The sequence below is a fragment of the Balaenoptera borealis genome (genome assembly GCF_965194805.1).
Source record: "Balaenoptera borealis genome assembly, chromosome: 12".
Lineage (NCBI taxonomy): Eukaryota > Metazoa > Chordata > Mammalia > Artiodactyla > Balaenopteridae > Balaenoptera > Balaenoptera borealis.
The window spans coordinates 105116538-105128571 of NC_138869.1; the positions used below are offsets into that span (position 1 = coordinate 105116538).

Below are 12034 nucleotides of genomic sequence, written 5' to 3' on the forward strand. Positions count from 1 at the left end.
AATTGCAGATGTAACTCCTGAAGATCTACTGGACTGAAAACTAAAAGTGCTGCTGATGATTCCCCCATACACCAAAACATCCTAAATTACTGACAAGTTAAATATTCACTTCCCTGATAATGAGGAAGTAAAGATAATATCAGCTTTTAGAAAATGTTAAAATATTCATGTGTAGAGGTTGTTCAGTTCACACCTGCCGTTACTGGCAATATTCAATGTTAGCGCTGTGCTGGGGGTGGCACACGGTGTTTTGGATGTACCCTCTTCTTTGATCTTCAGAACCCGTGAGGTAGACATGCTCATGATCGCCGCTCTACAGGTGAGGGAACTGAGGTGCAGAGACATCAAGTAGTTTGCCCAAGGTCACACAGGTAGCAGGTGAGGAAGCCTAGATTCTAACCTCAGTTGTCATATTACCCTTGGGACCTGCAGAGCTCCTAATGGACTGGAGCCCACACCTGCACACATATGTGTGCACACGAACGTGCACACATGCACACACACAGGTAGCTGGCACTCTGGCAATTTTAACGAAGCAAGCCTCGTTTGCAGTTCATCCCCGTTATCTGGTGCTAGATGTGGTTTTCAACTGCTGCTGTCCTTTCAATTAACCCCTTTGTTATAAATTTGTGAAATTACTGTTAAGTTTCACTTCTGTTGATCATTATGTTCATATGCATTGCTACGTTACCATTTTATTTGTTGCTTTTTCACAATGCTTTATTATCACTGAATGCTTTTTATCCCAAAAAGCAAGATAAGTGGGAGAGGTGGTTGTGGGGTCTCTTATTTGCTTCTGTGGTCATGGGGTCTGGGCATCGCCAGAGTAAGGAATGGAATTGAACAAACCAAGCAGGCTTTGCCCTGTGTCTGTGCTGGCGAAGCTGTTTATAGCTTCCTAAGCCCTCTCCACTCTTGATATCTTTAAGTCATCAACATTTTACAAGAAGGTCTCCTCCCTTCAAACTTGGAAGACTTCATCTGTAAGAGATCCAGTTGTAGTTAACTTTTCTCATATTTTATGTAGTCTTTTAAATTTAAAAAGTCTTGGAGTGTCTTTAAACAAGTCCAGTCAGAACTCTGGAGGCGCCAGGAAGCCAATGCAGGACTGAAGCATTTTCTGGGTGGTTCTGCAGTCCTCCCATTGCCCCTGGACACACAATCACATCACACACTCACACAGACAGGTACACACTCACATACAGGTACACTTTCACAAGTACCCTTACACACACAAACACACACACACTCAGATCATTTGTTTGCTGGGTATAGAGTTTCAGTTTTGCAAGATGAAGAAATTCTGTAGATTGGTTGCACAACAGTGTGATATACTTGCCACCACTGAATTGTACACTGAAAAATAATTAAGATGGTAAATTTTACGTTATGTGTATTTTGCCACAATTACAAATAATGATAATAATAAAGACAGAGATATTCACACGAGTGGTAAGCACACAAGTGCATTAGTTCATTCTCACGCCTAAGGAGAAAACAGCTTTCGTCCGTGTGTCCTCCTGGAGGGTCCGGCCATGAGGAGACAGCCCTGCAATCCACTGCTCCCTGGGATGGTAGATGAAGGGTGACGGCAAAGCGCTGGCCAGAGGGAACCACGCCCAGGAAAGCTGAAGCAGGAGAAGCTTCTGCCCTCTGGAGTTGTCACTGGCGCACTGGCGTAGATTCCATCTCTCCTAAAAGAAGACGGAAGGGAGCTCTGTCAGAGGAAGGGTCCTTTCTCAGAAGCCAAGCTCTACTGTGGCAGCGGCTGGGACGGTGCTTTATAAATTCCTTCTTGGGGCTTCAAATGTCGTGGTCAGACGTTGCGAAGGGTCCCCTGAGGCTCCGAGTAAGGTGTGAATGGAGACAGAGGGCCACTCCCTCACCAACTGTTCACAGCTGCAGCTGCACTGTGATTGCAAACTTTTCCCCCAGCCCGCCTCTCATCCTACCCCCAGCCCCACCTCCTTCTGGAGTGGAAAGTTTTCCCCCAACTCCTACGGCTCAAGGGCACTGGAGGAAAAAGTCTCCCCCAAGAGAGGGAGAGGTTGGGAGGTTTGGCATCTTTGAAGACTCGTTGTTACTTATATCCACTCACCTCCCTCTGCCACTACATCTATAACCAACAAAATCCAGATCCTGTTTCAGCTGGAAAAAGCCAGTAGGGTCCAGACGTGACTGAGATTTTTGCTTGTTTGTTTGGGATGTGAAGTTTTGCATGTAAATCAAATAGAGTCTGCTGGAAAAGTCATCTCCTGAGCAAATAGTCTGCTTCCCGGGAATTGCCAAGTAGGAGAAAGATGGTAGTTTATTTGGAGAGAAGAGTGACCATATCGTATAAGTGAAAACTCAGAATCAAAGAGTCAAATTAAGGGAACTTGGAATCTCTCCACCCCTGCACCTCGTGTTTACCTACAACTCCCAAAGGCTGCTACATGTTTCTGACAGGAGCCAGGATCCCGAGGTGATGTGTTCAGGCCTTCTTGCCCTGCCCTTGGAGGAGACAATGAGGTATAAATTGCAGCTTTCTTCAAGGTTCAATCAACAGGACGTTGGGATCGTGACCCCTTTGGTTGCAGAGAAATGGGAAGAGGTGCCAGGGCTTATGCACCCGAGAGGATGCACATCTCCCCAGAGGTCCCATCCTCAGCCTGTGAGGCCAGGGAACGTGGGGGGCAGAGCTCCATTTTCCCAGTGACCTTCCCGCTGGAGTTTCCTCTCTCCAGGCCATGGCTGTGGCCCTACAGCAATGCTGGGAAGGGAGCGAGAGGGACTGGCCATACTGTGATGAAAGGTCCACTGCTTGATGGGTCAGTCCTGGAACTGTTTGCTCTGAGGTCACCTTGTCTCTGCTCTAATCTGCCTGGGTGGGCGTGGGGAGGCTGTGAAGAAAGGAGTCCCCACCGGAACCCTGCCCACTCTCCTTAGAGAGGCCTGCTCGCGAGGCTGGCCTGGCTGCGTCAGGGGCCTCCAATTTCAGGAGTCGGCCCACCACTCCTTGACCTAGAGGCATGGCTCGAGGTGCCTATGGTGTACGGTCAGGGTGGTTTATGTCGAGCGCCTGCTTCCTCCTGGGAGCCTGGAGACTGGTCTGTGCCAGGCAGAGGGGGCCTCTGTGAGCAGCTCCAATAAAACTCCTGGGCTCCGGGTCTCTGATGATCTCCCTGGTGACGCCATTTCACACGTGTTGTCACAGCCTGTAGCTGGGGAGTCAAGCGTGGGCTGTGCGACTCCAGCGGGTGAGGACTGTTGTCACTTTGTACCTGGCTTCCTTTGGCCTTTGCCCCACATGCTTTTTCCCTTTGCTGATTTCACTTTGTACCTTCTTACTGTCTTAAATCATAGCGGTGGGGATGACAGGCTGGTGGGTCCACCTTGTGATTCATTGAACCTCGGGTGGTCTTGGGGCCCTTCCCCCCAACACAGGCGTGGTGGCGCCGTCTTTGCAGGTTGTGTTTCCCTGACCCCTTTGTTATCTGATTGTAATTGACTGCAGCAAACAGTCAATTTTGGGAGTGAGGACAGGGAAGAAAGAAATGAGCTAGAGTGGTCCTTCCTCCTGCGGGAACCCAGAGTGTTTCTGGTAAAGAGTGGAGCTCTGGTGGCTCCAGTCTCCGCCACATAACCCCAGCCAGCGTGCCGTGATGGCACCACGTCCTCCCTGCTCTTGCTGCCTCATCTGCCCCTACTTGGCACCTTGTCTTTTCCATCACCTGTGTAACCAATCTCCTGTGATAAATTCCCTCTTTTAAAAAGACCTCAAGTCATTTTTGTTTTCCTAGCTGAACACCAGCTGCTACATTCCTTAAATACATACACTGTGCCACCTCCATGCCAAGCAAATGATGTTCAGAGACAAGACCTGAGTCTATGCCCCCAGCTGCTCCTGCAGAGGTCACATTTTCTCGCCCAGCAAAGGCTCACCGTATGGTCAGAAAACTTTGTGCTGATTTCCAAGACACAGGACTGTGGGCTAAGGGTCTGTAACGTGGGTGGGCTTCAACCACCCATGCTAGGGCTTGGTGCCCTCGGACACTCTCTTACTGACACTATTTGTTGGGCAAGGGAAAGCCATTGTGTGCTTAATGCTCCTGGGCTTGTGGTTTGGTAGAGCTAGAGAGTTAACCAGCATGTATGCATGTTCACACAATAATCAGTGAGTCTCAGGCCAAAAGCGTCACTGTGGTAGTGGTTTTGAGGGTAGCAAGCCTGTCCCAAAGGCACAACACAGCCAGGAATCCCAGGGGCACCTGGCAACTGTGTAACCTAATCTGGAGGGTGTAGGGCTGACCACTCTTCCGCGGACCCCACGTGGGCAAGGGTATCTAGGAATCCAGGACACTCCTGGTCCAGGGTTTTAGGGAAAATTCTATTTCTCATCTTAGACATGATGAGTTGCAAGTTATCACTGGGACACGCCAAGAGAAGATGGCTGGTGGGCAGTTAGAGAGGGGAGTCTGGAGCTCTGGAAAGATTATGACTAAAGACCTAGATGTGGGAGAAGTCAGAATGGAAACTGGAATCATGGTGGTTGCTGAAATTATCAAGGGAGCCTGTGTAGCATATGGAGAAACTCCAGAGAGTGTATCTTTCAGAGGCCGGGGGAAAAGACCTTCAAGGCAAGAGTGGGCAACAGAGTTCAGCGCCTCCAAAGGTTAAGTAAATGGGAACTGGATCCTGTCCTTTGGATCTAGCGCAGGCCATGGATGACCCTGAACTACAGTTTCAGTAGAATGATGGGGGCAGAAGCTTGCAATGAAGAGGGGAGAGAAGGAACGATAGCTGGGGGATGTGGGTTGAGGAATGGTTTCTTAAAATACTAAAGAGACTTGAATACATGCTGATGGGAGGGAACTGCTAGAGACAGTGAGCCTGAGGTACAGGAGGGAGAGTGGAGAAGCCGTACAGCAAGGTCCTGAAGAAGGTGACAGGGAACGCAGGCAAAAGAGGTACACAGCACACTTGGCCATGGACAAGGTGGGAACCTTTCTACTGTAGTAATGAGAAGAAACAGGGAAAAGATGGGTAAGTTTGCAGGCGAGTTCATAGATTTGCCAGCAAAAAACTGAGAGAATTCTTAAACAATGGCATCTTTTTCTTCCCTAGTAAATTAGATCAAGTGATGGGGTCAGAAATACGAAGACAGTAAAGAAGATTAGAAATAGCCATGACTGGAAAGAGGAGTCTATAGAGATATAAAGAATCAGAGGAAAAGAAAATATGGAAATTTTTAGAAGGAAATTTTTCTTTTCTTTTTCTTCCATTATTTGAAAAGAAACCAAAATGGTTTTCAGGAAAAAAAAAATGTTGTTTTCTAATTTTTGTAACACTCGTAAAGGTATTTACTCATCTTCCCTCCAGCTGGGCATCGCCCCCCACCACCCGCCCTGCAGGAAATCTTGTGGTTAGGTGGTGGCGGAGGCTCTGTGGATGGTTCTGGAATGTAGCCCATGCCCCTCAGCTTTATTTACCCAACAAGGACACGTTCCTTGCTGTGCACGGTCACAGCTGTCTGTGACTTGTCTGTAGGAGGGCAGACCCTCCCTCCTGCCAAGCCGCACCAGCCATCCTCGGAATCCTGGAGGGCAGAAACGTCCCCTTGTGAAGGAAGACCCCTCCTTCCCAGCCTTCTGACCAAAGTGGGTGAGGGGGTGGAGTCTGCCGGGGGCTTCCCAGCCACCAGGTTGGGAGGGGGCGGCTGAGCTGGAGGTAGGGATGGCGAGAAGCAGGGTTGGGAAACTGGGAGAAAGGGGGGCCGGGGTGGGGGGACATGCCAGAATAACAGCAGGATGGCTGGGGTAAATAGCAAGTCCTGGAGACGGCTGCTTCTCCGGCTGTCAAGAAGGGGGAGGAGAAAACGCTGCGGGAATGGGGGGAGGAAGGGGGGACTCTTAGGAAGTTATTTAAGAGCGAACTTTCTTGTCGTTTAGCCTGTGTCCTTTGGAGGGAGTACTCCAGAGCCGCCCAGAGCCAGCCTGCGCTGGGACACCTTGGGAGGGGACCGCAGGTAAGCAGCAGCCCCTTCTGCCCGGGCATCCCGCAGCCCTGCGTCCACCTCCTGCCCCTGGGTTTCCGGGCCGATCTGTCAGCTGGTGCCCGGAGTGCAGGGCCGCGGGGATCGAAAGCAGCCCCACCGGTCCAGTTCCGTTCTTCGCCCCTCACTCCGCATCTACCCAGCCGCACCTCCGAGCGGGCCTTCTCTCAGGCATTCCGCGAAGCTTCCCTAAAGGCGCTGCTGGCTGAAAAGGGCCACCAAAGGGGCAACTGGGGTGCTCCCCCAAAGGACAGCCCCACCCCTTTCTTCAGGGGAGCGGACTATGGAGAGAGGATGCAGAAGGTTGCAGAGAGGGGCAGGCAGGGCCAGGAAAGAACACCTGCTTGGCTGGCACTGGGAGTGGTCCAGCTCGGCTCTCCATCGCTGGCACCCCATTCCCCCAGCCGCAGGGAGCCGAACTTGAGCACCTCCCCCAGCCCAGACCTGACAAGGAGGCGACGCTTCTGCCCACCTGCGCTCACCCAGCCTGGCCTGCACCCGGGGAGCACCTGGGGCGCCCCAGTCTCTGCTTTAATGGTCCTCTCTCCCAACGGGCTACTGCACCGCTCTGCACTACTCTGTCCAAAGACCCCTCCGCTAGCCACCCTGCAGCCCACCCCGGCCATTCCCCACCAGAGGAAGGCTTTTTCCTGCCTTCTCTCTATCCTTAACCCTTCTCTCTCTCCTCCCCCGACCCCTTAACCCACTAGAGCCTGTAAATCTGACCGCAGGTATTTATGGATACCCACTCAGACTTTACACTTCCAAACGCTACTGTCTGCTTCCAAGCCCCAATGCCTTAGGAAGTGGCTCCTTTTTGCCGTGCTGCCTTTTTGCTCCACACGTTTCTGGGACAGTCTACTCCCCTCGCCTCTGTAAGGGCTGCTCCTCCTCTTCTGAGGGTGCAGAAAACAGCCGAATAAGCAGAGTCGTGACGGGGTAATCCAGGTGATCAAGAGGAAAGCTTCACTGGGGCCAGAAACAAGGTCTCCCTTCATTTGGTCTGTTGGTCAACAAGTACCAACTGTACCCCGACAGGAGGTGTGGTGATTAAACTGGTTGTTTGTCCACACAAACTCCAAAGGAAAGGGAAGCAGGCTTGGAGCAAGGGCAGTGTTAGCTGACCGAGTAAGTTTAGCGAGCAGGCTATTTATAGCCCTATTTAATATTGCAGCGGCCTCTGCCTCATCCACCCAAAGTCTCCCCTCCCTTGTCCTGCTCCCTGTGGCCCTGACTCCAAAGCAGTGACCACCTTCTCACACCCTCCCGAGTGAGTTCACTTAAGAATCTTGTTGGGCTCAACAGTACCCGCCCCCTAGACTGGAAGCTTTCAAGGCAAGCATCCTTCTGTTTTGTTCTCCGATGTACCCCAACTGCCCAGACCGCATAGGGGGGCCCTCGATAAATATTGGCTGAATTAACTTGCAGACGTGAATGCTTGAAAGGAAGCCACTGATCTGGACGTGGGTGTATGAGTTTATTCTTACAGTGACGTAGGCCTCATAAGTCTATATAAAATGGGCAGAGGTACATGCATAGGATAGCAAACGTTTCTTTCAAGAGATTGCCTTTAGGGGGAATGAGAAAAAGACTCTGCTTTCCAAAATCTTTTACATTTTTCATTTCTTCAAATAAGCCCTCTTTCTTCTGCTTTCCATATGTTTTGACAAACACGAAATCTCCCCGAGATCCTTGGGGAACTGTACTCCATCATTAGACTCATCCTTCCTGCCACATCTCAGGGTTCATTTATGCGAAACTCAAAATGTGTTGCTCAAGAGCCATCACAGACAGATATGTCTCCCTGTTTTTGAGTCCTTATCACAAATGCAACTGGTTTCACTTTCCTTTCCGCGCCTCCTTTTCTCCCCACAAGGAGCCTGTGAGGCTGAGAATGTCGGAGTCCTCGGGGGCCACCTTTGGAGGGAGGAGAGCCATCCCCCCCAACACCTCCAACGCATCAGAGAATGATCCCCCCACCGTGGAGCTGCAGGGCCTGGTGCCCCGGAGCTTCAGCCTGCAAGGTACAGTCACCTCCTGGGCCGCCCTGGCCAGCCGTCCCCACGGGTGCTAGCTCAGCACCTTCTGTCTCCACTGAACTCCCACAAAAACTGGTCCCCTGCCAGTCTCTGGTTTTAAAGAAAGGCCTCCCAAACCCTCTTTTGGGTGGTAAAAGCACCCAAAACCAGGATTCTTGTCCCAGTTCTGTCACTTAATGGCTTTGTAATCTCAAGGAAGTCACCTCTGCAAAACAAGGGCATTAGCTGAGTCCTCTTCCAGCCCTCCTGTTTTGTTTTTAAGAATGTTCTCTAGCTGGAAGTTTCCACTCCCAAAACACTGCGGCTTTTGTGATTGTCTAGCTCACACCTCCTTCCTGCCCCCTCCCCGCATCCATCGCTGTGAATCTCAGAGCTGGTGAGAGATGCTGGACCCTGATGGTAATGGAGATGGAAGCCCTCTGCTTCTCTCCAGAGCAGGCTGGGGGGCAGGTGAGGCGAGCTGCTTCCTCTGCTCTTGCCTCCGCCCATCCGGAGGGACCTGCTCTGGGAGCAGCTGCCAGCCGCTGACCTCCACTCAGCCCTGTCAGCTGTGACAGCGCCCAGGTACCAGCAGTGGCCTGGTGACACAGACACCCTTCCCTTGGGCCATGGCAGGGACATTCAGACTCACGTCCCTGAATGGCATCCAGCGGGGAGCACATTTTGTCAGTTGCACACATGTACCCAAACCCACTTTTGCTCCTGAGGGGGCTCTGTGTACGGTCTAACTGGGGGATGAACACCCACTTGTAGGGGTAGGTGCCCACGACCATGCTGTGGTGTGCGGTTAATCTGCCTTGTCCGAAAGAGACCAGAGGTTGAAAGCAAAGGGAAAGGACAATGTTGATTACGAACAAACCCAGAAAGTTAGAGAACAGCGTGGGTCTGGTGGGCAAGTCTGATTGTGTTAGTATCATGTCTGGACGGTGTGATATCCAGTTGTGAAGACAGAGAGATAACCAGTACCATCCGTGGGGTACCGTCCAAACTGGGAGCAGGAGGCTTACAGAACTGAAGGGCATCTTCGGTTGGGTCGAGGGGCCAAGACAAGGTGTGGACTTGGAGTTCTGAGCTCTCTCCCTACCAGCTGCTGCACTCTCTAAAACGCCACCATTAGAACCACAGAAATGAGTTTTAAAGGACTTGCTAATCAACTCACCTAAATCCCCACGTTATAGGTTGGGAAACGGAAACCAAAGTATAAGCACTTGGTGTTCACGCCTTCACTGCTCAGGCTAGGAGCCTTCCTCCCTCCCTCCCTTCCTCCCTCCCTCCCTTCCTTCCTTCCTCCCTTCCTTCTTCCCTCCCTTCCTTCCTTCCTCCCTCCCTCCCTCCCTTCCTCCCTCCCTCCCTTCCTCCCTTCCTTCCTTCCTCCCTCCCTTCCTCCCTTCCTTCCTTCCTTCCTTCTCTCTTTTTAAATGCAAATAAAATTGGAAAGTGTACAGATGTCAAATTACCAAGCAAGTTATCTTGGTGTATTCAGTTTTCTAGCCAAATTCCCCTCTGGCAGAGAAGACTCTGGGACCCAGGAGAGGGGGGCAAGTGCTGGAAGAAGTGGGCGGGGGGAGCAGAAAGAGAAAGGGGCACAGGAGAAATGGGAGGCACCACTGAGTCAGTGAGGTGTAGCAAAGGGTCCCCTGGTCCAGGACTCAAAAGACCCGGGGTCTTGTCCCACATCTGCCACTTGCTCACCCTGGGACCCCCGGCAAGTCATGTAAGTGTTCTGAGCCTCAGTTTCCCCATCAGCAAAATGGGAGCAATACCTACTTCACAGTTGCCGTGAGGATCAAATGACCAGTGGCTGTGAGAATACCCAATCAATACATGCTCATTGATTCAGAATGTGCAGATTATCATACCTCTGCAAGGTCAGGAGCCCACCCAAGGGAACCCTGATTCTAAGGGGAATATGTGCAGCCTGCAGCCCCCATAGAATTAAAATGGACCAAAATGTTGCCAGTAAGAGAACTGCCAAAGAACTTGAGCAGGTAGGTCAATTTTTAAAAATCTGGGAATACTGGTTTTTTGGTTACTTATTTTTGCAGGCAGAGGTGGGGAGTTAGTTTGAACTGAATTAGTTTGAAAGATCAGTCATTATTTGCTTGGCAGTCATATGTGTCCACAATCCAAGTGACATTCTGGGGTACTTAATACAGGCCCTGGCATAGGAGTGTGTGTCCAGTGAAAAATCAATCCCTTGAGCAATTAATGACTCATCAGCCCTAGAGTCATTGTAACCTTATTATTATGAACAGGTTCCAGGTTTCATAAACATGCATTCATTTAGTAGTTCTCATACAGATGAGCTAAGTGCTACATGCTCTGAAGATAGGACCTCTGAACCCAGGAAGTATAGCAGTAAGTCCCAGATGAGTAGAACAGAAGAAAAAGAACACTGTCTTGATCAAGGAGGTCCATTTCCCAGTTATCCTTCACATTTCAAATCTCTGTTTAATTGTACTAAAAGTGGGTGTCCTGGGACGAAGTCTGTCAAGTTGTCCCCAAGTCCCTGCTAAGACCTAATCACGTGGGTTTAAGTGCCATCTTCTTGCAGTTTCCTCAGTGGCCACTAGTGGAGGGCTTGTACCTCCCTGATCTCATCTGAGGATGACTGCTTCCAGGATAACAAAGCCCTAAGACAATCTCTCCACATGTGTTTCATGGAAGCTTTCCAAAGTGTCCCTTTAGCATGCTACTCTTGTGAAATTGACTGAGAAGGGCAGAGAGGCACAAGGGGGAAAATGCCAGATTTTTCCCTTTGAATAGTCTTGTGGCAATCGATGTATATAATATATATTGAGTGTGTGTAATGCCTTTAATTCACAACTTCAGTGAATATTTGGTTAAGAATTATTTTCGCCTGTATTTCAAAATGTACGAACGTACATAAGGTTCCTCCCATGTGGCAGCATGATATTTAAGAAACACTGAGATATTTGAGGTGACAGTGGAACCCCGGAGATGGGACCAGTCAGTCCATGGAGGTGTTTGATGTCCTCCTGTGTTTTTAGGGATCCTTAATGTCCCCTTTGAACTCAACTGTAGCCGAGAAATGTATCTGAAAATCCCCTCAGATTGTTTGGATTTGCATCCATTTCTAATGTTTTGCATGCTCATTTGGTGTTTCTGAAAATCTCTCTAGAGCCTTCCTGGTCTCAAAGGTTATTTTAGCAGGAGATGTTCCGGAAGATAACCTTATATTCTTGGGCTGGTTTGACTCTGTGTTATTAACAGTAGGTGATCCATTTGCGGAAGTAATTATAATACTCATTTGGCAGGTCTAATGCAATTTGAATTCAAACTGGAAAGCAAGCTAGATCTATAAAAAAATCAAATGCAAGCGGGATCTAGTATTTTTCAGGGTAATGGGGTCTGTGCCTTTCTGATCGTCTCCTCCCTCCCATGACTCCACGTCAGAACTAAATCAACTAACTGACTAGTTAGTCATCCATCTCGCCTTTGTGCAGAGTAAACCTCTCTGGATTCGAGGTTATTGAAAGAATAAAAAAGGCCTTCAATGTATGATTAAGAGACGATGTTGTATAGAAACAGTTCACACTTTCCACTTGATTTGTGGGGAAATGTTTAATGATTGTGTCGGGAACGATACCAATCTCTCTCTGGGGACACAAAAATGAGCAAGTCAATACCTGGCCTCAAGCAATTGTCCACCTAGTAGAAGAAACAAACAAATAAAAGGAATGACCAGTGGTGTCAGAGGAGTGGGAAAGAAGGCGAGGAAGGTTTCGTAAATACAGGACACCTGAGTTAGGTCTTAGACGATGGGTAGGAGTGCTCCAGGCAGAAAAGTGCCTGGAAGGGCATTTCTAGCAGAGGGCACAGTGTATGTCAAGTAGTGAGGACAAAAGAGGGGAGATGAGCCTGAGAAAAGTCAGCAGGGATCACATCATAACAGGCCTTGAAGACCTTACCTTTCCTCCTGCAGGGACAGGGGACTTGC

The 12034-nt window shown here is 49.8% G+C and overlaps 1 protein-coding gene across 2 annotated transcripts in view; it reads left to right on the forward strand.

Annotated features, from left to right (window-relative positions):
• Positions 1 to 5527: 5527 nt before the first annotated feature.
• The window catches only part of F13A1 (coagulation factor XIII A chain), a 144905-nt gene continuing 138398 nt past the window's right edge, over positions 5528 to 12034 (forward strand). The window contains exons 1-3 of one of the 2 annotated variants that reach the window (XM_082344584.1): positions 5528 to 5639; positions 5931 to 6007; positions 7911 to 8058. In XM_082344584.1, the coding sequence (XP_082200710.1) occupies positions 7929 to 8058 (130 nt within the window). In that variant the 5' untranslated portion in view covers positions 5528 to 5639; positions 5931 to 6007; positions 7911 to 7928. Of the gene's footprint in view, positions 5640 to 5919; positions 6008 to 7910; positions 8059 to 12034 lie in introns of those variants that run through there. The other variant, XM_082344583.1, reaches the window with a different exon arrangement.